This window comes from Cyrtonyx montezumae, unplaced genomic scaffold, assembly GCF_038088225.1.
Source record: "Cyrtonyx montezumae isolate F1298 unplaced genomic scaffold, pur_monq_1.0 scaffold_10, whole genome shotgun sequence".
Classification (NCBI taxonomy): Eukaryota; Metazoa; Chordata; class Aves; order Galliformes; family Odontophoridae; genus Cyrtonyx; species Cyrtonyx montezumae.
The window spans coordinates 50,890,521-50,916,999 of NW_027071826.1; the positions used below are offsets into that span (position 1 = coordinate 50,890,521).

The following is a 26,479-nucleotide window of genomic DNA, read 5'->3' on the forward strand; positions in this document are numbered from 1 at the left end:
TAGCTCTAGGGGACAACACGAAGAAAAGCAGTGCCTCACAAACACTTACAGGACTCCACCACTACACTGCATTTCTGAATTCAGTCTATACTAGAAAAACACTTAAAACCAGAAGGTGAGTTAAAACAGACATCTCTTACTTTAAATGTGAAAGTGAAAAATGGGGATTTCCTAAAGTAATCTCCAACCAGCCTGAAAGGAGCAAAAAAGCAACTTAAAAACCTCCTCCGTATACTTAATCCCATTCACAGTTAATTCAAACCCATTAAAATAATGGAAATTTTATTTGCATGAAAAACTTGTTTACAATCAATAAATGAAGAATGAACCATTGCGTTTTCCTATTTCAGGACACTCATGAAAAATTTAGTAAATAAATACTTGTGAACATAGTAAGGTAAGGCAAAATTTAAGATAAAGCCCCCATCCCTTGTTCACAACTTTTGAACACGGCTCACGCTGCAAAGAAGTGAAAAAATTCACCAAAGAACTTCAACGAGGTGTTGTGTGGGTAATTGAATCACTTCCTCAATCCAAAAACCCAATGGTAAGTAGTTTTGTGCTCAACCGTATGCAATATCTTTAGAAGGGTCGATCTATTCAGAGCAAAACTATTTATAATTAATACTTTTGATAGAAGCACTTTGTTAGTATTGTGCAATACGTTTATAAAAAATGGCTTGAAATTCCACCTGTCAACCATTTGTAAAGTGCTACTATCAAGTCCAAATCCTGCACTCTAACCCCCGTGTAACAGCGCTGAACACACACTAGCCCCTGGCACCCCGTCAGTGTTGATGGGCTTAACAGCGAGGACAGTCCAGCACACAAACAACCAAAGTCACAAACCAGTAAACAATGACACGTACGTAACTGTGACTCCAGGATGTTTTATCTGTACCTTTTCAAGAACAATCAGACTCCCCTTGGGCTTTCTCCAAAAGGTCCATACTGCAGTATCCTAAACACCGTTACACAATGGAGAAAACTGGAATTGCAGTGTAGTATGAGTTGAGTACAGAGTCGTTGTAATGGAGCATGCTTTTGTTTCGTGACAGTCTAGATCAAAGGGGAGGGTTCTGTCCCTCAGTATCCATCTCACTGTTACTGGGTGGAGGATGAATAGGCAGAATATCCAGCTCATCTACTTGGGGGGTAGGATGCATTACCACAAGCTGATCCTGGGGTATATCTGCTGCCGCTGCTGCTAGATTTGTGATAGATTTGCTCTTCACACACTGGAAGTCAACGTGCCGGCTCTTCCCTTCCTCCTTCTCCCATGACATCCGAATAAATGGCCTTTGGACATAGTTGTAAATCACCTCTGGCCTTCCACCTGGCCGCTTTTTCACTTTCTCTTTGTATGTAGGGTAACCTACAATAGAACAGAGTACAGCAGAAGTTAACACTGCTTTTTGGTGAAAGAAGCCCTGAGCTGAACAGTACAAAGAACACGTGGAAGCATAATGAAGATGAGTTGTTCACCATCAGCAGCCAGAATGAACACGCAGAACAGCACAGCTGAGTGCATTACCTAAGCAAGGACAACACAAGCTGTAATGAAAAAGCCTGTGATGCTACTACCAACGATGCAGATATTTTCCCAAGAAGACCCTCCACACCTTTATAGGCAAAGCCAGTCATTTATTCTCTGAACACTGACTTGAAAGCACGAAGTAAAGCCTCAAAAACTGGAGAGCACTGTTACTCTTATTTGTGGTTCAAGGTCCTAAACAGAATCTGAGCGCACCAGTTCATCTCAGCTTCCCCCCAGCTTCCCCAGTTAAGAAAATCCAGTTTTAGACCAATCCTCTCCCCCTCTGCTCTACGCAGCAATTCTCCTTACTAGAAAGTTGGACATTACATGGTATCAGCATTTAGACAAAGGGCAACTATTGGACTAAGTGAAACGCAAACCAAGATAATCTACTACTAAGCCACCATTACAGACTGAAACAGTTCTCATTTAGTTTAATGGCATATCAGGCTCACACTTTATTCACTTGAGCTAATTTTACAGATCACAAGCAGTCAAAGCTTTTGCTTTTGGTTGTCAAAATACAAACATAACCAAGACAACTTAGTGTGAACACAAGAAATGAGCAAGTGACAAAGGCAGGATTTTTAAACCTTTGGGTCAACAATCAGAAATAAAAAGAAATCCAGAGCAACCCAGCTGTTACACCCATGATAAAAGTCCAGGCCAACTGACTGTACTTGTCTCCTGCAGTGCCAGAGCTGAGGTTTGTACCCATCAGCCTCCTCAACATACAGGATGCTTATTTCAGATCAAGTTTCCTTTGCACTTCAGCAATCCATTTAACAAGTTTGCATTTCCTGAAAGAAAAAATCTGGATGCAACTTAGACTTGCGTTTTGAGCCCAGAAAAAGATTACAGACCAAGAACAGAACATGGAAAAGCTGTAAAAGTATTTCATTACTTGAAATGAAATACAGCAAGAACATAGATTGTATGAAAACTGAAAGGGAAATAGCATGAGATGCAGTCCTACAGTGATATCAACCACCTAAATAACTCCTTAAACTCTCCAGCAGCTATGTAAGTCTTGTGAAGCAGCCAAAAGCCCGTAATTAGATTTTCCAGCTGGACCAGTTGTTTATTGGCTACCACTCCCCTCAGCCATGCTATCATCTACCATCAGTGATGTAATATCCCCTGCAAGGTGAATCAATTCCTGTATCTTCAACTGTACAGATGACCATAAAGCCTTACCTTCAATGCCCAATCTGATCTTCTTGAGCCCTCTTTCCTTCAGAACAGACTTGGCCACGTCTCGATTTTCAATGTATTTGAAGAATCTATACAACTTTGTACTGTAAATAACTGAAAGTACATTTTAATGAGAAAAAACTATTCAATAACTCAGCTTCTAGTTCTACAAATAAACTTCTGTTATCTTTCTTACCTATCCTATTTTATACAACTACTAGCTACTTCAGAAGGAGTGAGAATAGACCTAAAAACTCCTCAAAATATCTGAAACTGAAATCAGAAGAGTGGCAGACTATGAAACTAGTCATATGTATCTGGTTGTTTCTCTTACCAGTTTAGTTTTTAATACTTTTTGGTTAGTTTTTTCTTTTTGCTGGATTTAGGAACACAGTAATGCAACCCACAGACCACACTAAATACTTCCAATGCATCCTCAACAAAGAAAATTTTTTTCTTCTGTTAAGATTTAATTCCTGCACATATTCTATTAAAGGTGGGCATTGTTCAATGTCAGCACTCTCAAATGTCTTCTGAAAGTAAAAATTAGCTCCTCTTTTTAATTAGACTTGAATGTAACATGCTTGAATGAAGCAAAGTCTTTGTGCAGCATTTGGATGGAGTAAAGGCTTAACTAAGAGTGCTCACATATACATAAGTAAGATGAGCAGTTTTCTTGCTACAGAGTGGCTAGGTGGAAACAATGGAAGTAAACTTACTTTGGGAATACTCCTCTCCCATTTGCGGAGGGTACTCTTCATCCCAGTCAACAACATCATCATCTGTCAGCACAACAATGTGGCACTCCCTCTCACCACTTTGGGCACTGGCAACCATTAAGGGGAGAATCATTTCTTCCAGGTAAAACTCAAACTGTCTGCGAGCACCATCATTTGACAACTCATGCATAAGAGCACCTGGAACGACATTTTAAAAAGCATTGGCACATGTTAAAGTTCAGCAAAGAAATGAGGGCAGGAGCAAGAAAACCGTTTGCTTTGTATTATTTACTGCAGACAGCTGTAAAGAGGCTGTTAGTTCATTAGTCAGAAAAAGTACTGATCTTAAACAGATGTTTACCATAAGCCACAGCTGATAGCAACGTCATGCAGGTACCCACGTTACACTGGGTAGACAGTGGTGTGATTTCAAGTGGACTTAAATGTTTTTAGACTCCTAAACATTTGGCAGTTGGACATAAGACTCCTCTTGCGTCTCCTGAAAGCACTATTAAAGAGCACTACTTAAGCCTGTAGTTGGAGGAATAACACATGCAACCCACTTTCCATAAGCAGTAGCTTAAAACTAAAGCCTCTTCAAATCCTCAGCTGTGAAATCATCCTGCTAAGGACAGAGCACACTAGATGTGACTCAGCAGGAACGCACCATGAGGCCGCGACACTGCTGGTGAAGGTGCAGGTGCCCTGTAGGTATCTCACAACTGCACAGCCATCACAAAATCACAGCACCCAGTGACATGGCCAGGTCATTTAAGGGCTGGCTGCACCCAGGGAAGGCACACTCTGGACATATACTACATGCTCAGAGCCACAATGCACCACCAGCAATTCTCTACTGCTTTTACTAGCAATGTGGCTTAGTTTTCACAGACAGGGAGTTGAGTAACTTACGTTCCCTCTCACAAGATACCACAACGCTAGTGTACCCCGACTGCAAAGGAATCAGTGCAGTTTAACTAGTACTGCCAACTAGTGCTCTAAAATATTTGAATATCACATTTCAGTGTCTAAAACATTTTTCAAAAGTTGCATATCCATCACCTTTGGAGACCTACTGAAAGAGAAAAGGACAGACTTGGTTCTTCAAGTATCAGACACGTTCCTTACTTCAACAAGGAAATCTCTGGAACTAACTCTTCAGATATTTGCTTAAGTTAGCCTGTGCAATTCAAGTCATTTTAGTAAAGTCCATACTTACTGAGATCCCTGCATTTAATAGTACTATACTCAAAAGAGATACAGAGATAGTCACATGCTTCTCTCAATTCAGGAATAGATATCCCGTCAGGACAGCGTATCACTCCAGTCTTGTAGTAATCCTGAAATAATACAGTAAACAGAACAACACACTTAAACATTTGTTGACAGCTACATTTCAGCCTCAAAAACAGAATTATTTTCCCCACAACAAACTCTTAAAACAAAAAAGAGCAATATGCATCACATTTTATGAATTTACTATCCTTGAATTCATCAAGTTTCTGAGACAGCTGCTTTCAGACCAGCAAGCACTGGTAACAATCGTTTTCTAAGCAACAGTTATTAATATGAATCATTTTGTTGCATATATACTCCCCTTTTACATACACTTGATTCAGCTTTGGATATTCTACTTCTGCATATCAAGATTCAATCCCCCAGAGAACAATACCAAAACCTAGTATTTATTCCAGCCACTAAATCAAAATACCCAATTAAAGCTAAATAAAGAACTTCACATTTCTTAATATTTACACTGCTTGTCCTAAACATTGTTTTTAGTACTTTCCTCCATAAAACGCACCAGAATTGCACGAAACACAGTAGACCCAATTCCTTCCGCAACTTCATACTCCCCTTTTTCATTGGGACGTGTGAAGTTATGTTCTCTGCCTGATCCAAACATCCTGCCCAAGAAAAAAAAAACAAACAAATTTAGTTAGAATTCCTTACTAAGGCGTTGGTGTTTTTAGTGAACTTAAAATTTGACCATTTTACCTTTAAATGTACAAAAACATCAAATTTGATGTACATTTTCTGACTACTTTTCAAGCCAAAACATTAAGAAAATTGAAGTCTTACAGCATAAAGGCTTGAGGCCAAGAAGCCATTCTCTTACTTCCCTAGTGCACTCTAGTTAAGCAGGTCCTACCCAGTGACCTGTGAGCTGACACTGGGGAAAAATGGTTTTATAAATAGCTTGCATTTTAGAACATTTCCATATTTTTATTATCCTACTTTTGAATTAGCGGAAGATAAAATAAGCTCATGCCTCAAACCAATCCCTGAGGGAGAACAACTCGCAACGCACAAAAAAAGATCTGGTGCATTAGCCAACACCATTTCCTTTGAGGCTGACACGAAAAAGGAAAGTTTCACCACAAAACCTTATCCCGAAACACCACCAACTTGTGACATTTACATGTACTTATGTCTTTATAAGAAACATACAAATGCTTTACATCAATTTTTTTAACTGACTTAAGATGATTTTTATTTTCCTTATCATTTTCACAAATGAGCTTTTTTGGCACTTTGTAACCCTACTCCCAGCTTCTCACAGAACAGGGTACCAACGTCATATTTATCCCACATAGTGTGGATTTAAAGCATGAAATTGTTTCAGCATACATATAATCTACATCTTGGAAAACAGCTTCATATATATGTATTTAAATGTTAAGAGATTCAGGGCTGAAAAAAGTCTAATTTTAATGGGAAAACATTCAGTAGCCAAGAAATTACATTACAGAATTCTTTCCCACCTACTATACATGCTAAATATGTTGCTTACTACAGTTTCTGCATTAAGCATGACGCTCAACTATGGGAACTTTGAACCACTGTCCATGTTCAATATTTCTCTTTGCTGAGAGACTAACACGTTACACTGGTAATGCACATTTAACATTCCCCTGTTCTAAAGCATTTTAAAAGAAAACTGAGCTTGAATGCTGTCTGGACAGGTCCGTTAAGAAAAAAACACTCACCAAAAATACCTACAAGCTGTCCTCCATGTCGTTTTGAAAGACATCTATGCTCTCATCTGCTTTATGAAGCAGAAGATGCATAAGGTAAAGTGGTGCCCAGCAAGAAGCAAGGGCATTTCCTATGCTCATATGAAGTGTTAATTTACTTGCAAATTCCTGTCTCCACGTAAAGACACTCACTGGCATCTCAGCCAAGCAGAGAACTCTCACTTCAAGACCTTACCAAATTGATAATATCAAGTGATAACATCAAGTGTTAGCAGATCAAAAGAGCTTAACAGCCTTTTAAAGCTTTTCATCTTCAAAAAATATACACCTACTAAATTAATCTCTTCTACAGGTAAGAGAAGAAAAAAAGATACAAACCTGCCCAACATGGTGTTTGGTTGTGCAGTGAAGATTGAAGGATCTACAACAAATCTGGTGTTGTCCACTATAAGCGTTACCCGTTCAGAAGTTCTTACATTCCGAGCTCCTTCTTTCCCATTTTCGTACACAAACACCATTTCTCCACCAGCCTTGCAGCTTCCATCTGAACTCGACTGGCTACTGTTCCTGCTGCTGTTCCCCATGCTAACAGTGGAACCATTAGGGGAAGTCTTCTGAGGGCGAGGGCTGCTTGGTCGAGATGAACTGTGATCTTTCTCTCGATCTTAAGATGGCAAGAGGTGAAGGGAGAAGGAAAAAAACCACAAAGTTTTAGTTTTACATGAGTTATACACAGCTTATGTATTCCCAGAAACACAGTATGGCAAACTGATAGACTCATTCAACAAAAGCAATTTTAGTTAAAGGAATATTCAAAAGTAACTACATAAAAACCTGAAGTTTCCACTGTTTGGTCATCATAAAGGTCACTTCCAACCCAAACCATTCTAAGTCCTGCTCTCAATTCACCATCCAAACTGTACTGACACCAAAGATCAACCCAACCCAGGTGCACAATCTTCACTTGGTCTTGTTGAACTTCCAGAGGTTCATACCAAAGTTACCTTTTCTCCCCAAAGTCTCCATTAGAAAAAAAATAGCTCAACATAACAGAAGAGCTATGTATAACAATCTGTATTTAGTGTTACAGTACACAAAAAAATTTGTCAGTCAGATTAAAAAAAGGAAAGCTTGCCTTTCCTCTCTAATGCTAAATACCCAAAGCCTACTAAGTAAAGAGAAAATATTTCATCAATTAGAAACTAGATCATTCTTGCCATTCATACTAATAAGAATCATCATGTAAGAATATATAAATGCTATGACCTAAACAAAAAAGGTATTTCCAAGTCAAGGGCACATTTAAGAAACATGTATGCTATGACAACAAAAATCATGTTTTCTATTGTGTTCCATTGTGTTCCTTTAACAAACTGGTAATTAAGCTTAAAAATTTTAATCCCGAAAAGCTAAATATCTGAACATACCAGAATGGTACTGTCTCGTTGGTGAAGTAACATTCCTGATACATGGAGTGAGCTGAGACTCTGCTCTTTCATGGGAGGAGTCACGAGATCTGTCACTTGATCTGCGTCGGTCTCTTGATCGCTCATGTCCACCAGCTGCACCATGGAGGCTCATTTTTACACAGTCTACTCCTTTAGCAATGCGAGATGAGGTGCTGGAAACAGAAGTGTTCAACATTCCAAAGTGTCAGAAACATTATACATTCAAATTTCAAAGACATCAAGACATATACATGGAGCGTAAACGGAAGATTAGTATTACCCACATCCATTTTCTTCCTTTGCTGTACTCACGTTTACATTCACAAATGTATGCAATCAATGATTTGGAACATTAAGCTGACAGCAAGAATGATCTGGTTACTGCTGCATCATCTACAAAGAGATGCTGCTTGATCAGTTGGAGACTGCTGGGCAAACCACACTCACAAAAGTCCCTCCCAGAACAAGTCAGCCCAGTATAACTGAGTATTTTATTGGGATTGTCACTGTAAAGTGTTGTAACTGACTACAAAATCAAAAGGTAGGGATTATTTTTTCCAATAAAACCCAGATTGGAAAACATTTATCAAAAGTACAGGCTTTTAGAATATACTTGGCTGCTCAGTGGTTTCTTTAGGGTTTGCTTGTCTTCTGCAGCTTGCCCTCTACAAAGGAGGTCAGCCTTACACCAGTTAATACATCAAAACACCAGACATGAGTTTACTTCAGTGCTTTCTTTTTCAAATTGTCACTTACTCTCAGAAGGAGTAATAGAGTAAGAGACCACAACTGAGACAGTGCGCTTACAATGTATATTTATCAAAGATAAGACACTCAGCACTGTCAGTACCAAGGAGGACATTTGTTTCAAACTAGCAAATTTAAATTAGCAGTTTAAGATGTTGTTTTAGACTATGGTTATATTACATTTCCTAAATTAAAGATCCTATGTCTGATACTATTTTGCAATTAGTTATTAAAGCTATCAACAAAGCCTCTTAGTTTGTGTCCAGTGTCCTCAGAAATGGCCTAAAATTTAAACAGCAACATGCAAAGTAGCCGCTGAATTTTACTGAAAATACTTCTGCCTTTCATTTGTACTCTTTAGAACGATTTTATATCAGGAGCGAACAGACATCTGTGCCCTTGCACCCCACCAGAATTCTTAATTCCTTTGCTGTTTGTCATTTAAGCACAAGCACGACAACACTCCTTGTTTATAAGAAATAAGCTCAACAGTGGAACTTTCACAAAGCCCCAGGCACGAAGTAACTGAGACAGAAGTGTGGACAGCTACAGGATCTGACACAGATGGGTCACCATGTCCCACAGGAGCCTCAATGCCCCATTTGCTCACAGCCTGCAAATCACTCAGCTTACCCAGCTACCTTAAATATGACAGCTAGGAGTGCTGTAGAATACAAGAACAAGAAGTAAGAATCAGGACCTAGCTAAGAAGGGCATGGCAACATTCAAAGTCACCAACTGTAGAAGCAAGTAGAGCAGAACATCCTCTTAAGTTACTTAAAAGTCATGACAAAAAAAAACTCCCCAGGCTTCCCCACAAGACTAGACCAAGAAGTGAGCAGCTAACATGACATGTTTCAGCTTCAGGTACCAGTGACTGATAAGAGGAACGTAAGCTAGAACAAAAAGATATGATATTTTCAGTAGTTTACGTGAGTGCTAAAACTGGCCTCAAAAGGGTATTAGTACAAAACTAAATATATCCTTTTGCCTTTCCTTCAAATCTTTCCCCCCAGAAAAAGCTTATAACTGATAAAGAAGGAGTTTGGTGCAGAGACAATCTACTGCAATACTGTTTCCTGCCAAGCTTAAAATATGCTGCAATAAGACATGCATCTTAAAGTTGCCAAGTCAGCCAAAGGTCTACTGAATGAGGCAAGACAATGGCAAGCCTTGCTCACAGCTGGAAACACTCAGATTTGCAGGCCAAGAATTAAGATGATTGAAATATACCCATGACAATAAAGCAGCACTTACCACAGGGCCTTCAGTGTAATTTTGACTGGGTAAAGATGTATAGCATTTCAGCACAGCTAATGCACCCCCTTACCAGTTTTGCTCCTCTAATTTAGAGAATAGAATTCAGTATCATGGAAGTAAAATATGCAGAAGTTTCCAAGACTGATGGGCAAGCTTCCCTTTTGAAGGCATCAATTAAGGAAAACCTTTGCACCTTTTCTTACCCATATACTAGTGTATATGAAATACAATCATCTAAGCAGGTATGAAATATGATTCAAAACTATTAGAAATAGCCAATTCGTAGCCCATAGTTAAAATCTAATACAAAACCAAAGTAAGAGCCCTGTTTATCCTTGAGAATTGATAAATAACATACAGCCGAACTACCCAAGAAATGGTCACAGCTTTTCTGTCCCCAAAGCACTATACACAGATAGCAACCAACCACACAAATGTGCATGTAGCAGTCCTGTGACAAAGTATCTCAGCATATCCTGATAAAGCCACATGTGATCACCCTTTGTTAACAAAGCATTTCAATCCTAGCCCTAATAATGCTTTTAGCCACACTACAAGAAACAGTCACGTGTGTATTGCATTTTATGCTATCAAAATGTATAAGTACTTATTTCTCAACAGTTAAAGTGCTCTAGTTTCTTTAACTAAGGGAAATACAGGAGAAAATGAAACCGAACCTCTACGAGGACATGAGAACCTATCATGTATTTTGGCAGCATAGGCACAAATTGCCCTTTAACAGGAAAGGCAATTATAAGTGTGTTTCTCAATCCAGCAAACTATCTTAAGCCGCATTACTCTCAAAGCAGTGATTCAGAGTTCACGTAGCAGTGGGATGAGCCCTGGTTAATAATCTCTCTCAGGAGGAAAACGAGTGCTACAGGAAGCAACCCTGAGTCAGCCAGCACTGTGCCTCCTCCAGAGTTCTGCAAGGGAGGGCTAGACACCTGGCCACATGCCCATGCTCCCACTGGGGCTGCCTTCCAGCACCTGAAGGGGCCTACGGGAAAGCTGGAGAGGGACTTCTTATAAAAGCAGTTAGCAACAGGACAAGGGGAAACGCCTTTAAACTGGAAGAGAGTGGATTTAGACTAGATATTAGGAAGAAATTCTTCACTGTGAGGGCAGTGAGATACTGAACCATGACGCTGCCTATCAAGGTTGTGCATGTCTCCTGCCTGGAAGCATTCAAGGCCAGGATGGACGGGGCTGGGAGCAACCTGGCCTAGTGGGAGGTGTCCCTGCCTATAGCAGAGCGGGGTTAGTAGATCTTAAAGATCCCCTCCAACCCAAACCATTCCATGGTTCTGAGACAGCACCATTTAATCATGCACCTTCCCTCCTCTTATCAGCAGCTGGTAAACATCAGTTTTACAACTCATGGCTGTAGAATCCCAACACACAGAAGAAATACAGTGTATTTCTTTGATCCACTGAAGATGTTCAGGCTTCTGTCAGGTACTTCCGTAGCTCTACAGCATGTGCATGCAGATAAATACTACTAGACTACCAGTGCAGGACAACACTGTTCAAATTTAAACTCATTCATTTGCCTTGCTTAGTGTAGAGCAAAGAACATAAAGAAAGGGACCTGGAGAGCTGTGTCACTGTACCAGGTGTTATCACCCCAAAAAAGGGAGCTACAACATAAAAGGACAAGTTGTGACATATTTTGTTCCTAAGAGGCTGTAGAAGAAGTTGCAAATGTTCAAAGTATGAAGACATCAAGACTACTAAATGTATTTTTCCCCCAATAGAAGATTTGTATTATCATTTTCTTCCCCTCACAACAAAGCCACTGGGGAGAGGAGGCAGTTTCAACGGAGAAATGCAAAAAACTCCGCAGCAACGCAAAGCCTGTTATAATAATGAATGGAATTAAATAAGTTAGACCAAAACACTTGCTGTCTCTCCATAGCTTTAAAATAATGATTTTCAAGCTGCTAACAGACTTGCCAGTACATCTTGCAGATGAAGTCCTAACTGCCGCTGGATATTGGAGGTAACAAGCCTGTCCTCAATAATGCACACGAGCCCAACGAGCGCTTAAGTAGGGAGCTCTCCATTGTGTCACTGCAGCTACTACCCCGATGAAAGAGGAAACAAAAGCAGAGCAGCCCTACTTGAAAGAACAAACGAGCACTGTGGTTCAGACACTTAGGCAGCCGAGGATCAACACCAGTACTTCCCTAAACCAGTGAGACGCTGGTAATTAAAACTGCCAGGAAGCCACTGGTCTTATGTAGCACCTGGCTTTCACACTAATAATTAGTAATGTCAGACTACAACAGTAAAGGTTGTTCTGTGCAGTGCATTATTTTAAGCTGCCAAGATATTGATTATAGCTTCGGATCTCTATTTCTCTAAAAGGAAATTTTTGCAACTTCCAATCTATTTCCCAGCCGATGATTAACATCTGCACACCACGCCTTGGAAGCTCTGGGCACAAGAGGCACAAAAGCAGCATCTAAGCAAAATATTTCTCCTAGATGCTGAATAACATACAGCACGTAATTTTAAACTAAGCTGGAAAAAAACCCATCATGTAGACTACCTAGAGCTAGTTCACAGAAGTTTACCAAGAAAAGGTTAATGCTGCCTTGCTTTGTTAATCACCTTGAAAGAAGGCAGCCCTGTGAATATTGTTGTACTGAGACAGCCTTCACAGAAATTCAATATATTGCTTTTCCTGGCTCCATAGGAACATTGGGACAAGAGCACTGCACACATTCAAGTACCTTAGGTAAGTAAATCAGTTTGTTTTCCTACTAAGTCACAGATAAAGGCAAGTCTGCTTTTGTAACATGGAAGAGGCATTTCCTTTAAAAGCAGCTATCTCACAAAGAAAACCAAATAAGCTCAAGGCTTTAAGGAAGACTACTTAATATGGAGTAAAAGAAGAAAGTACCATTAAAATGGCACACTTGCCATATTGGTATGCTTGGTATTTCTGCAGTAAAGGAAGAGCTTCTTGAAAAAAAGAGAAAGCTCTTCAATTTAATGATACATCAGAGTCATCGGTGGAAGATGAGCTTTCATTTGTCTTCATACTTAACATATTGCTATGAATATATTACTAATGACTAAAAGAAGTCATTAAACTGAATTAATTTCACTGCCAAAACAATTAGCGTGTATTCCAATACAAAAAGTTTGCATGCATCCTACTGAATGCTGCCAATAAAAACACAATTTGTGAAATAGGCTCTTGTCTACAGAATTATGGTGGTAAACTAATAAAAAAAGCAATAAATCTATATGTAAAATGTAAAGATGCAGCACTGGAATATGTGTCAAGATTTTACCCCTATTCTTCACCCTTTATCTTCTAGACCATAAACAAACTAACTCCTCTTCACATACGAACTTAGATCCAGTCCTTCCCTAGGATGATTCACATAATCAACACTTGTAGAATGTTGATAAAGAGCTTTACATATACAGTAAGTACCAGCATCATTTCTGCAAGGCTTTAAGATAAAACCAAATCTGCTCTGTTCCTATCACTAGGACTTACACAACGCTTACACCCCCCTCCCTCCCCCTAAGCCTGTTCTTTGTCAGCAGACATGTAAATTGACCGGTACACACAAAGGACAGTACCCTCCCCTTTACTCGTTCTGCTCTAGAGCATTACCTATAGATTATTCCTTTTGACACATACGCACCTTTCTCTTGTATCTATCAGGGAAGAAACACAAAAGCACGGAAATAATTTGGGAATCAGAGCACAAAGGAATTCTGTTCCTTCCAAGAAGACAGCCTTGAAAGCCAGATCAGCATCCTTTGGCATTACTTGTTAAGTTCAGCATATTTTGTATTTCCATCCTCACTTCAGTAGTCCAGCGCAGCACGAGCAAGCCTTACTTTTTCCTCCATCATCTCCCCCTCAAGGATAAGAGATCGCAGCTCCACAGTCCATTCACAGACGCACCCCCTCTAGCTATTAATTCAGCTCAATTCCACGCAGCCACTGACTCAGCCATGCGTAGTGCGATCCTGACGTCTGACCCCGCCGCCTCCTGCCAGCCCAACTCATACTCGCCGTCTCGCATCCCCAGGCGGCCATTGGGCAATGCGAGTGACAGGCAGCACGAGGAGCGCCGAGCGGAGAGCTGCTCGCTGCCATGCCAAGCACCATCTGCGAAGCTATTTCTGGTCTCGCCAGCTTGTGTGTTTGTGTGCTGAAAGCCGACATCTGAAAAGGTTATTGCTAACTTTTGCTTGTCACATAACTCACGTTCATCATCATCCACAACACACAAACTCATGCAGTTTTCAAGGACATTTGATTTCTTCCAGACAAGTCTGCCTAGATCTATGTTTGAAATGAATTCACCTTTCACTGAGCTCATGAGCAGGTATGGCAATAACCTCTAGAGAACAGGCAGCACACGCACCATGTTTTAAGCTGTAAGCATTCCTTTCACAGCAAGTTTATAGTAGGAAATACCTGCCACACTTCTCAGCTAGAGAGAGTCAAAAAGAAGAAACAAGATCTGTGAAGAGAAATGCAGGGCAGCAGAAGCATACACTATTTCAGTTCCTCGAGCCAGTGAACCTTCTGCTTTTAACATTTCCTGAGGGTTCACAGAACGACCTTCCAGAAGCAGAAGAGCCACCACAGTCTTGTAAGCTATTTCTTCAAAATAATTCATGGAAAACATGGCTATAAGCAGCCATATAGAAAGCATGCTGGAAAAGTCGCAGGCATTTTTCCTCCCTCCAGCAACAGAGTCAACCAGCAAGTTAAAGTGTAAATGTGCACTGGTTCTTTCAGCACTGGTTCCCTACAAGTGATCTTTCTATCAGAGCAGATTTTTTTCCTCTTTATTCCAGTGTAAGTAGCAAGAACATGTCACAGATAAGCCAGTTACAATCACCCTCCAAAGCTGCCTGTCAGGGCATGCAACCACTGAGGCCTTGCAGAAGTAAGGTCTGGCAGCCAGGTCTGAGCTTGATGGGACTCAGTCACCCAGGAGAAAACCCTTGGACAAGATCTTCTACTTGAACAGGGGAGTGCTACAGAACCTCCCCTCTGTTCAACACAGTAGCTCTGGAAACACATTTCCGGCTGCAAAGTTCTTCAACGCTCAGCAAGCCCTATCAACCACCACCAATATGTTTCATAGAAATTCAGCTCTATTTTAGAAAGGAAAAAACAGATTACAATGTGTTCCTTTGCCAAAGGGATTTTTCAAGCAGCAAGGAATTCACATAAATACACAGCCACACCTCATGACTTCTGTCAAACTACTCAAATACATCATCTGTGTACAAGAAAACAGGTTGACTTTACTCACATGTGAGCAAATCCTTCCCCACTTCCAAAAGGGGGCATTATTATTTTTTAATTTACTTATCTAAATTAAAGAAACTCAATCTTAGCACTCTTCCTTGGGACTGGAAAGTATGTCCATCTATTAAAAGTTATCCTTGGAGGTTCAGAAGACTCACATTCAAACACTTAAACCTGCATGAAGCCTGCAGCATCCTAAATAACGTTCAGTAGCAGAAATTGTGTAAGAGCAAAAAAAATCTGTCCTGCAGCAGAAAATCTCATACATCCTGATACCATTGCAGGGATGATGGAAAAACTTCTGAGGATGCTTCATGTACTTAAAAAAATGCTGAGGCAAGTTGCACATTCATTCAGAATTCATGAATATATTTTTGCACGCAGGAGAGGATAAAGTTAGCCAGAAAGAATTTTCAACCTTCACCATCTGCACTGTAACTTCACATTTCTGGAAAATTTTTCTAATTCAACATTTTTAAAGATTCAAGAGGTTCGAGAGTCATGAAAAACTCATGTCACAGCCATGTTTCATTCATTCATGCAGCAGAGCAAACAGGATTTCAAATCTAAGAGTACTTAAAAACAGTGAACAAATACAGAAATACCAAATGGGACTAGAAGAGCAGCAAAGATTCAGGAGAAATCTTAAGTAAGGAAGGAAGTTTCAGATAGATTTTTCCACTACTTCTCTAGACAGAACTCTTAGTGCAACAGAATTTATAACTAAGTCTGCAAACAGCAACTAAAGCACTCTGGAAGCTGAAAACTAACACGGGAAGCTAACAACTAAAGAAAAAAATAAATAGAAAATACAGAACAGCAATACCTATCAAAGAAAATATTAAGGACTCTTTACTTGAACCTTGCTGTTGCTCAGTCGCACTGATTCCCATAAATTTTCTTCCATTTTAGCTACTGGAATAAGCACCATCTCAAAGACTTACATAAGAGGTTGGACAAACAAGACAGATTGTATCATTAGCTACACTCAGCTTTAACACCACACAATTTTGCCACATCAAGATCCTTTGATTTTTCACTTGCATTACATTTTGGGTGTTTGCTTTCTGCTACATTTCCCATCTCAGAACAAGTGAGGACAAGGAAAGGAAACAATGCAACTTGCCAGAGGTTTAAAAAATTACAGCTGATTCTCAGTCTAGAAAAAGACACACAAAGCTGGGTGACTTAAATATGAGCACCCCTCAGAGGGTTCTGCACAAGTCCTTTGGATCAAGCAGATGATGCCACGAAAGCAGCAGGGCTCCACAGTTCTCCTTGCTGCCACACAAACTAAACCTTACGCACAGGTGGATGCTTCACACTCATGGACTGTTTTCGACAAGTCCACACAGTTATTTAAGCTATTTTAAGAATGCCAGGGCTGGTAGATTAAACACTGCAAAACATCAAGAAGGGACAAGCTAAACACCTATCTTAAACAATACTCCCTCATCGAGACTCTAATTATGAAGTTCTTATTATTACAGTTTTAAAACCTGGAGTATTTTCTCTTATGACAATAAGGCACGTTTTGAAAGTACAAAGCAAATTAGGCTGCAGTAGACAAACCTTGCAATGAAGCCATTTTCTTCAAGTTCTACCCTTAAGATCTGTCTTCAAAGGCACTGTTCTCACACTGCCTTTTTCAGGTTTATTTCTCTCAAGAAGTGTCCATTAAGTCAGAAATTATAGTAACATGTCTACAAACAGCCGCACAAAATCAGATTATTTAGTGTACTTTATTTAAAAGCCTAAACTATTTTCCAATAACTTGATTTGTTGAAGTAATCAAGGATCTCAAAGGAATAAGGTAACAGACTATTTTCCCCTTAATTCATTCCTTACTCTGTTATAACCTCAGACTATTACTTGGTTTCTTATTCACAAAGCTTTCCAAACAGAATCTACATTATTCAGAAAAAAAAGGAAAAAAAAAAGATGTTACTTTAAATACTATCCCCCTACCCCATGTAATAAAAGCTTCTATAAACTGCTGGCTGTTCAGCATTTTGCTGAGAACACCCACTATGTTTTGCCAGAATTACACCTAACTCAGCTGCAGCTATTTCAGTGGCATGCCTTTTGAGGAGTGAACCTTGAATTCAGACTAAATGAAGTGATCCACATCTTCTCAAAGCACATGCTATAGACTTCAAGTCAACTCCTGTCCGCATTAACCTTTTTAATCATGTGACATCACTATAGATTTACATCCATTTAACTGCCCATTGACAAAGCTTCTTACAACTCCTGCCCATTCCTTAAAAAACCAAGACCAGCAATGACATTTTATGTAGTCTACAGAAGTGGACTATGTTTTCTGTTCCTAAATGCTTAACTTCACATTTATTAATATTAAAAATGCATGGTTGACTGCTCCCGGTTTACCAGACTGCTCAGGACATGTGATATTAACAAGTTCTTATTACTTACTACTCCCTCCTTCATTTGCCATCTACCCAATATCAGTTTTAGGTTGCACTGCAGATCACCAGTCACAGGAGGCAGCTTGGGGTTGCAGATGAGCACCACAAACTAGACTCAGCAGTGAATCACATGTATGCAATTACACTGTGACACTGACAGTGAACAGTCCTCAATTCACACACAACGCCCTCTAATGACTACACTGCTTGTTAGCCAATACTGCACCACATTCTGACCCTAAATAAGAAGCACGCACCAACCACTTACCACTAACCTTAACAAAAATAGAAGCAGTACAAAGCTGCATTTCATAGGCCCATACTGACCAGGAGATCCACATTAACCACTCCATTATTCACTGTAAAGTACCATCTCTAACAGGCCTATAATTACATGGGTCTCCCTGCAGCCTTTTAATTACCACAGCATTCATTTTTCCAGCCTTACGGATGTTCCAATTATCCAAGATTTAATGAAAGGACAATAACAAACAATATTAATTGCTTGCAGAATTTAGGCAACACCAGAGTCCGGTTTATCTGAATCCATACAATAAGAACATGAATTAAGATGCTGCTATCGAATGTTCTCAGCTCTTTTCCTAAAATCCTTCTAATGGGAAAGCATAAAAAACTAGCAACTTTAGCTAGCTAACAGATGTTTTCAGTTATATTTAGCACTTCTAAAAGGCAAAAGAACTTTTTTGAATGCTTATACATATTTCCAGCACTGTGTTTCTCCACACAGATTTGCTGGGTACTAGCAATAATAGCTCAGCTTAGATCATTTTTTGGAATGCTTGATGCTGGAAAAACACTTATTAACTCCATTAAGCTTTCAAAAACTACTTAGAAAACATTCTTGCAGTAGGGGTAGCAGAAACAAGCAAGGTCTGACAAACAGCTTTACAAAGAGAATGTTAGAACGTGTGACATTTGCATGCAAGCAAATATTAATCATCACCACGACTCAGTTGCAAGTATTTTAAGTATGCTGCTTAATAGAGTACCCAGCTAAAAAGTGATGAACAGGAAGTAAATCCCAGTAAGCATCCCACATGTCAAGGTACTGGTTGAGTGTCCAGATATACACAAAAGGCATTTAGTTTGAGACAAAGATAGCACACACCACAAAACAAACGCAAATGCAGATAGGGGTAGCTGGCAAATCAGTCACATTCAGAAGCATCTTTTAAAACAGTCAAGTAGCATTTCGTCCAAAAAAAAACTACTGAATTTATGACAGGACTTGCCACAACCAGATACAGCAGCCCTTAGAATGGGCTTCCAATGTAGTTGTGAGATGCAATAGATTGTATGCAGCACCTACCTTGAATGTTTACAAAGCTTACGAGGTCTATTATGCAATTTCCGATCCCAATTCTCTGGATCACTGGAGTTACTGTCATAAGGATGAGGCCGTCCTGCCATTCCACTGCAAGCTTCCTCACACTACTGTTCTCAAAAGTACACATGCAGCACTCACAACCTACATTAAGAGAGCAGTGTTTACCTTTTAAAATAGGCCACATAGGAAAACAGAAGACAAATGCACATTTTAGTGCTATTAGTTTTCATACCTTAAAATAAAAATCATAGGACATAAGATATTCTCAAGCATGACTTGGACATTACACAGCAATTATCTTCTACACATTTTACTGATACCTGCACTAAAAAGCTTTTGCTGTAAGGAATGTAGTTGTATGAATTTTGGTAAACAGATTCAGTTTTACCACACTTAACTCCAACATGACCAAAGAGAAAAGTTGCTGGTTATAAAGCATGAAGCAAACATCACAGCTTTCCTCTAAATGGATGAATTCCAAAGACCCCAATGTAGAAAGGAAACCAACACTTTTACAGGGAGTGGTTGCCCAAAAGGAGAACATTACTATTAACAGTTTTATCCAAGTCTTTACTCCAAAAGGGGATCAACAGCAATTCTTAGAAATGCTCAATCCTGCCCAGTTTCAGAGTTTTGCAGAAAAGACAAATACATTGCAAAGTAGAAATCATTATAATCTTTACTTCAACTGAGATTCAGTGTTGTTAAATACCCGCTAAACTTCATACATAAGTTAACTCTGTCAATCAAAACAGCCAATCCTAAATATCTAGTGTTAAAGCCATACCAAGAAGTGGTACTTCTGTCAAGACAGTTGTATATAGTAATCTGCTAACAAAAGTGGTGAAGTAGCAGAAAGTAAACAGCTGATGGCTCTACAGCACCTGGAAAAATCCAGGAACAGATAAATAAGATGCCACATTTTAGATTAAACATTATAGAAACATAATATTCTCCCACCCCCATATTTAGTATCTTTCCATTACACTCCATGCAACTAAATCCTTTTTGGAAGCAAGTCCCAAAGGAACTAGAGTTTTTCCTGCAAAACTCTGTAGCTTCTCAGATAGACATTTTAGTCAGGGAAAGAGAAAAGCTCTCAGCTATATTTAGATCCCAATTTTCTTTTTTATCACAGGAGAATGGCAAAAAACAAGTCACTTAAAAACATTAGTTGAATATTTCTGTTATAACTAAACACGGAAAAAAGTAAACAGATTTCATACTATTTCCCAGGTTGAAACACCTTTTGGCAGCTAAAATAAGTGAACAAATTATCTATAGCATGCCCTGTAAAGCTCTTACTTTCTCCTATGAGAAGAATTTAGATACTTGCTTAACCTTTTGACTTCAGCGCCATTGACTTGCATAGCACCAGTCAGCTGCTTAAAGACTTACAATGTTAAAGCTGCAGCATTTTACAATCTCCAACACAAGGCTGTTCCTTTTCCTGTTACAGTTTCTATAATCCAATACACTTTGATGAGGAAACTAAGGTCACTTGTCCATATGAAGTTAGGAAAGGAAAAAAAAGCACTTCATTAAAAGTTACAGCAGGCACTCAACTTTCTCATGCAAAACGCCCCAACAAGCATTCACTGTGCATTACCTGGAAACTCAGGTTACCAAAGCTTTACCAAAGCACAGACACCATGTGACAACAAATTAACGTAGACGGTTATAGCATTTGTTCTCACTTATCAAGTATGCTTAGGTATTTAAGAAGTCTACAGCCTACTTCAGACTGGAATGATCATTACTACGGAGCTCAGGGGAAGGAAGCTTGGTTTACAGAACAGCAGCAAGTTCCTGTAGCAGCCATCACTCAAAGTTCAGGCACAGCAGGTACCATCTTCAAGCACAAAACAAAAGTAGAGATGCATTTTATTGTGAACTGAAACAAATTGTGTTCAGTAGACCGAATCACTCCAGCAAGGCGCTTGTTTTTCCCCCCTCTCTCTGAAGTGCTACTCTTGGGAACAAGAAAGCTTAGAACAAAAAGCAAAGAGCATTCTCCAAACAGAACCACTCAATTACCTGCCCACTGATGCACTTTCTGCCTGACAAGGCAGCAACAGCCAGTTGCTGGGAAGGCTACCCACCAAGGCTCCCTACTGCCAAGCACCTGAGGCAGGCTCACCAGCACCTTGCTTCCACACTTGTATTCCATCTACAGTTTTACAGACACATGGACCACACCAGGTGCTTTTTCTGGAGCAGTGCGTTTGTGTCCCAGCAGCAATGTGTCATTCACTTCACTGGATTAAGAACCAGCATATGAATTACATATCTGTCCAATGCCAAAGCTGAAATGGGCTGTTATTAAAAGAACTGCAGCTGCAAGGACATGCTCAAGCCACTTGAAGTTGTCTCACACTGGCTGCTTTCTCCACATCTTCCACAAATGCAAATGACAACAGTCAACATGAGGGTGTAGTTTCACACGGACATGGAGAAAAAGGATGCTTTAAGTAGGATCAATTCCACAACCTCTTTTGCTATGCAGCACCACACTTAAGCTGCTACAAACAATAGATGACACAGAGGGGCAGAAATGACTAAACTACACTGCCCCCCCCCCCCCCAACAGACTTTCCAGCCTTACGTGGAAAAATCACTGCAAACACGCAACAATCTTTGCTGCACTCTACTCAACAGGAGCTATGACTAATACTTCTCTAATAAATACTTTGCCATAAAGCAAGTATATTTTTTTCTTGACTGTTACTGATAGTACTTCTAAGCTGATTATAAACAAATGTGTTTATCAATTTCATTTCAAATTTTGCAAGCGCACAAAGCCATAAATAAGAGCAAAGCATAAAGTCATTAAGTTTGTCCACAGTATCGATACAGCGTTCTCTAATTGAAAATTCACTCAATTCTGCAAATCCAGAGAAAAAAAGCTTCATTTGAACCACAGTTGAATTTTTTGGGGAGGGGAGTGGGGATAGATTCACACTGTCACGATATACATAGTATGTACTAAAGCAAATGCTCTTTACAGAACATTCAGGTGTAATACAAAAAGTGCTGAAGAACACTGCCCCAAATACCACACAGCATCACCCATGAAATCAAGCAACTTCACCTGAAACATAAGCAATGATGAAAACACACCAGGAACACATTGAAGAAAAAAAAGCAAAGGAAAGTTAGATCAAAAACCCTGAGTATATCACAAAACACAGACATAACAGCTAAGCTGTTGCCATTCTAATAAGCCATTCTCCAGAAGCAAATTTCTTACCCAATGCTGGAAAATTAGCACAAACAAACTCTGAAAAGCAGTACTGCTTAAAGTCAAGATGCAGACCTTCGATTTACAAAGCTTTCAGCACAGGTTTAGAATTGCTAACATCAAATGAAGCTAAACTCATCCCTAATTTAAGAAACGGAGGCTATAAAGACAAAGTAAAATTTTGAAGACAGTCAGATTACATTTACTGAGGATACTCAGAAGGCTGCAGAACTCTACACTCTAACTAAAGAAAATGATTAAAATAACCCTAAAGTTTGGAGGCAGAAACCCAAGAAGCCATTTTCTATCCAACAAGTGTTAACAATAACCTGACTGCTCCAGCTGGGAATACAGAAATCACCATTAAAATAACTAACAAGTAACACTCCACAGACTCACAGCTATTCAGATTTAAACATCAGTCAAAGTTTTACTCGGGTGAAACAGGTTTCAGCAGCTCATCAGCTATAACCAGGCTTCCCCAGCTAACTACTCTGTAAGGCTGAATGAGGTTAATCAGAAGGATCCAGTAGCTAAGTTGCCAAACCTGGCATCAGTTGTGATAAGGCAACTCCAAACTTGAGATGCTTCAGACTTCCAGTGTGGCGTGACAGTGCTTTTCACCACCTCTAGTCAAAGTATTAACAAAACTAGCTAACAAGTAAGATATACTGGAAATGCCAGCACAGTGATATTACACTCTTCTTCAGAAATGCAATTCAAAGCACATTTGCAAACACTGTCTATCATGGAAATCCATACTTGCCTAGTCAGTTTCTTGCAAACCACAGCAGACAGCAGCCACAACTCACACCCACAGTAGTTTTGTAAATCCTCCTCACAGTAATGTTATCAAACTTATACTGCTGAAAGCATAGCTCAGAAACTTCCTTTGCAATACAGCACTGACATTCAGCCAGTAGGTCAAGCTTCTTTTAATGAGTAAGCAAAGCAAACAAAAACCACAGATCAATAAAAACAGTCACATGAAGTTGATACTTCCATTTCTATAGCACTGTGAGTAACAGGTGCTCAGTGACTATCACGCAGACTTCACAGTCACACTCCCTTCAGGAACTATAAACACCTATCTGATATCATAAGCCTACAAAGTGGAAGGCAGGAGATTTTTACCCCTTCTGTATTCAGATCCAGTAAGTAAAGCCAGCCTAGATTTATCTGTAAAAAATATATATATAAACATACACACTATATATAGTGCTGAGAAGGCCAAGCTACTTCAACACAAAAGAAGCACACTAGCTAGCACTGCAGGACCAGAAGCAGCAGAACCTAACTTCATGCACCTGCAATCTCCCCATCCCCTGTGGCCCACCAGCATAAAAGCTACATATATTTACTGATGAACAATACTAGGCCAAGATTCAAGCAATGCTATTAATGAAGGCCATACTGAAAAATGCCAGCTCATAATGAAAATATAATGTTTCTGTACACATACAGGAGGCCCCAATCTCAAGCATGCAACCAAAGAAAGCACACAAATTAAAACCAGGTGGCAGAAAAACCAACAGTGATGACATCTGTGACTAACATAATAAGCAGTGTCAACCACAGGTGAGCCATTTAACAATTTTTAAATACCAGAGTGCCTAAAAAGGAAAAGCAAGCTTCAACGGGTGATAGGAGCTTTGGATTCTTGTCATCCTGGCACTAAAATCTGGGTAAAAGAACAAACAATATATGCTGAAAAATCTGTCAGAATAACAGTCTCAAACAGCATCATAAGTAGATGTCAGTGATGATCACAGACAGGACGCCATAGAATATGAGTTTTTGAGACAGAAATGGGACAAGGCTATATGTAATTACAGAAGATAAAGAAGATATACTTATCTGAAGAGCAAAAAAAAATTATATCTGTGATATTTTGCAAGAAAGACAGCTAGACAAACCCATAATGGCAGAATGGCAAAACAAATGCTGTGGAATGGTTTTCTTTAAAGAGAAGTAGTCAAAACCCACCCAGCTCATTTTGGCTGTGCTTGTTTTCAAGCTACATGAGTTCAAGTTAATGTCCACAAGATGACACAGGGATGGATTTTTAGTTCAGAGAAGAAGAAAATGAGCGTGAAACATCAGGATAAGAACTGTGATTACTGTGGAGGCAATTTGAACTGCATTTCTGGGCCATCTAACGCAACAGCAAATTGAAGAGTATGCTCTTGGGAAAGGCTGAAGCAAGCGATAAGCACTATTTAAATAAATTACTCAAGATGATTCACAAAGAGATGAACAAAAATAAGAACAAAAGGTGACAGTCAAGAGGTTACTGGGAAGCATAAAGCATGTCGCTGGACCTGTAAAAGCCAGCCAACAGGTAGGGACACCGAGAGCAATGCTCATCCATGGCTTCCAACAGCAGCCAGGCAGCTGGCAAAAAAGGCCCTGGGAAAGGCCCAAGATGGAGCTGGATCCGGACTCTGAAAGAAAAGAGCTCTGGAGTGACACTTATGACATCATAGATAAAAGGAATATGACTTCAACGCAAAAGCGAGGAACAAAAGCGACTTCAAGGGAAAAACATGCAACGCTGGGCAGCTGCGACACAGTGCTGTACAAGGACGCCTCGACCGCAAAAAGAGAGGTTTTTCTGTAAACAAAAGGCGGTTACACGGGGAACAAGGCTTCAAAAAGATATTTACTTCACAGAATCTCTCTAAGTCTTCGCTCAGAGGCACACGAAGCTGCCCGGCAGCTCCAGGCGACACGCCGCCTGGGCGCAGCCGTCACGGCAGCTGCACCAGTAGTTTCACCGGTAACCGTCACACGACCGAAACGAACTACGCACGGCGCGCTCCGCCCGCGGAGATGCTGACGGAGCTGCCGCGCTCCCAGCGCCCCTGCGGACCCACGCACCGTTCCGGCCCTGCCGCGGGAACGGCCCAGAGATGCACGCCGCCGCCGCCGCCCGCTCCCTCCGACCGCAAGGAGAGAGCCGACCGCCCCGCACGCCGCCCGTCCTCCCCCCCCGGGGCCGACCCCGCTCAGTCCTGCCGCCACTCACCCGCGCGACGCCGCGACCCTGCCTCCGCCCGGCGCCGCGACCCTGCCTCCGCCCGGCGCCGCGACCCTGCCTCCGCCCGGCGCCGAGCTGGGGCCCGGCAACCGTCGCCTCTCGCGAGAGCCCCAGCAACGCGCTGAGGAAGAGATGGGAGCGCCTTGCTCTCACGAGATTTGACTACGCAGGGGCGGGGCGAGGTGCGCGGCGACGCCGTTGCTAGGGGAGGCCGGCGGCGCGAGGCGGCCGTTGCTATGGCGCCACCGGATAGGGCCGCCTGAGCGCAGCCGTTTCCCCGGGGCCGCGCCACACGGTCCCCGTGCGATCCCCTATCCCCGTCCGAATCCCGATCCACCTCCCGGCCCCAGTCCTCGTCCCGGTCCCGGTTCAGTTCTCGGCCTCGGAAGGCGTGCGGCCAAATACTCGGAGCCTCAACGCGGGCTGAGGCGGCGCTGAAGAGCGAGCGCCGCCCGCCGGGGCTGAAGAGCCGCTCCCGCCTACCGGCTGAAGGTAACCGGTCACCGCCGCGTCCCGCGTTAATGGCATCTGCCGTATGCTGAAGTGTGTCAGCTGCGGTGATGGCAGTGAGCTCCATGCACGGAGCGGATCCCAAGCCCTAGCTGGTTGTGTGTCTATCTGCGATATTGGTCTCTTTTCTGAGTGATTCTCTGTATCGTCGTGATTAAATACAGTCTATTCACCTTGAGCGGGGCTCGTGATTAAATACAGTCTATTCACCTTGAGCGGGGCTCTGCCTTAAAGCATCAATCAGTGAACAGTAATATGATGGGTTATGTCTCTATTTAAGGGCTTAAATCACAGCGGCTGGCTTTTGCACAGTGGAATTGAAAACTGAAACCGTTTTTAGCTGATTGTTACTCATGAAAATTGAGAAGATAGAACTTAAAGGAAAAGAGAAAATGAAAAACAAACAAGTATCTGAATGCAGGGAAATTTAAGTAACAAAGACTTATCCGCAGACATGCACACATGTACATCTTAACTGTTGTGCAGAGAGTAGTTGCCAGGGTAATACTAGCCGAAGTAGTATTTATAAATCAGATGGGAGCTTTGCAGAAATTTGTATGGCAGCCTGAGTTCAGCTGCTCTCAGACATAAAGATGTATTGCTGTCATTTATTTTTCAAATGACACTATCAAACTAGTGGAGGAAGTTGGCAGATTGGCCAGATTCCAGAGCTCAATAGCCAATGCCCCCTGCCCAAGGCTTTTTGTTCCTTTACTGTAGAAATATGCC

At 40.9% G+C, this 26,479-nt stretch overlaps 1 protein-coding gene across 5 annotated transcripts; it reads right to left on the minus strand.

The window, feature by feature from the left end:
* Positions 1 to 265: 265 nt before the first annotated feature.
* BTBD10 (BTB domain containing 10) lies at positions 266 to 25,250 on the minus strand. Of its 5 annotated transcripts, none has more exons than XM_065755360.1 (9): positions 23,806 to 23,860; positions 18,942 to 19,100; positions 7,856 to 8,049; positions 6,807 to 7,092; positions 5,255 to 5,357; positions 4,670 to 4,790; positions 3,451 to 3,648; positions 2,735 to 2,845; positions 266 to 1,375 (listed from the first exon to the last, which is right to left on the minus strand). In XM_065755360.1, exons 2-9 carry the CDS (start codon positions 19,040 to 19,042, stop codon positions 1,065 to 1,067), a joined length of 1,425 nt encoding a protein of 474 aa, XP_065611432.1. In that variant the 5' UTR covers positions 19,043 to 19,100; positions 23,806 to 23,860; the 3' UTR covers positions 266 to 1,064. The 5 variants fall into 5 exon arrangements, with proteins under 5 accessions (XP_065611432.1, XP_065611431.1, XP_065611433.1 ...); XM_065755359.1 differs by lacking the exon at positions 23,806 to 23,860 and adding an exon at positions 20,720 to 20,877; XM_065755361.1 differs by lacking the exons at positions 18,942 to 19,100; positions 23,806 to 23,860 and adding an exon at positions 25,229 to 25,250.
* Positions 25,251 to 26,479: the final 1,229 nt, after the last annotated feature.

What these genes read in the sequence shown, in the direction of transcription:
- BTBD10 (XM_065755357.1), bottom strand. Translation starts at nt 13,676, where the DNA reads ATGCCAAAGGATGCTGATCTGGCTTTCAAGGCTGTCTTCTTGGAAGGA. An exon ending in TATTAAATGCAGGGATCTCA is followed by an intron (nt 3,649 to 4,669) that starts GTAAGTATGGAC and finishes ATGTCGTTCCAG; the next exon opens with GTGCTCTTATGCATGAGTTG. An exon ending in GATCAGATTGGGCATTGAAG is followed by an intron (nt 1,376 to 2,734) that starts GTAAGGCTTTAT and finishes GTTCTATTGTAG; the next exon opens with GTTACCCTACATACAAAGAG.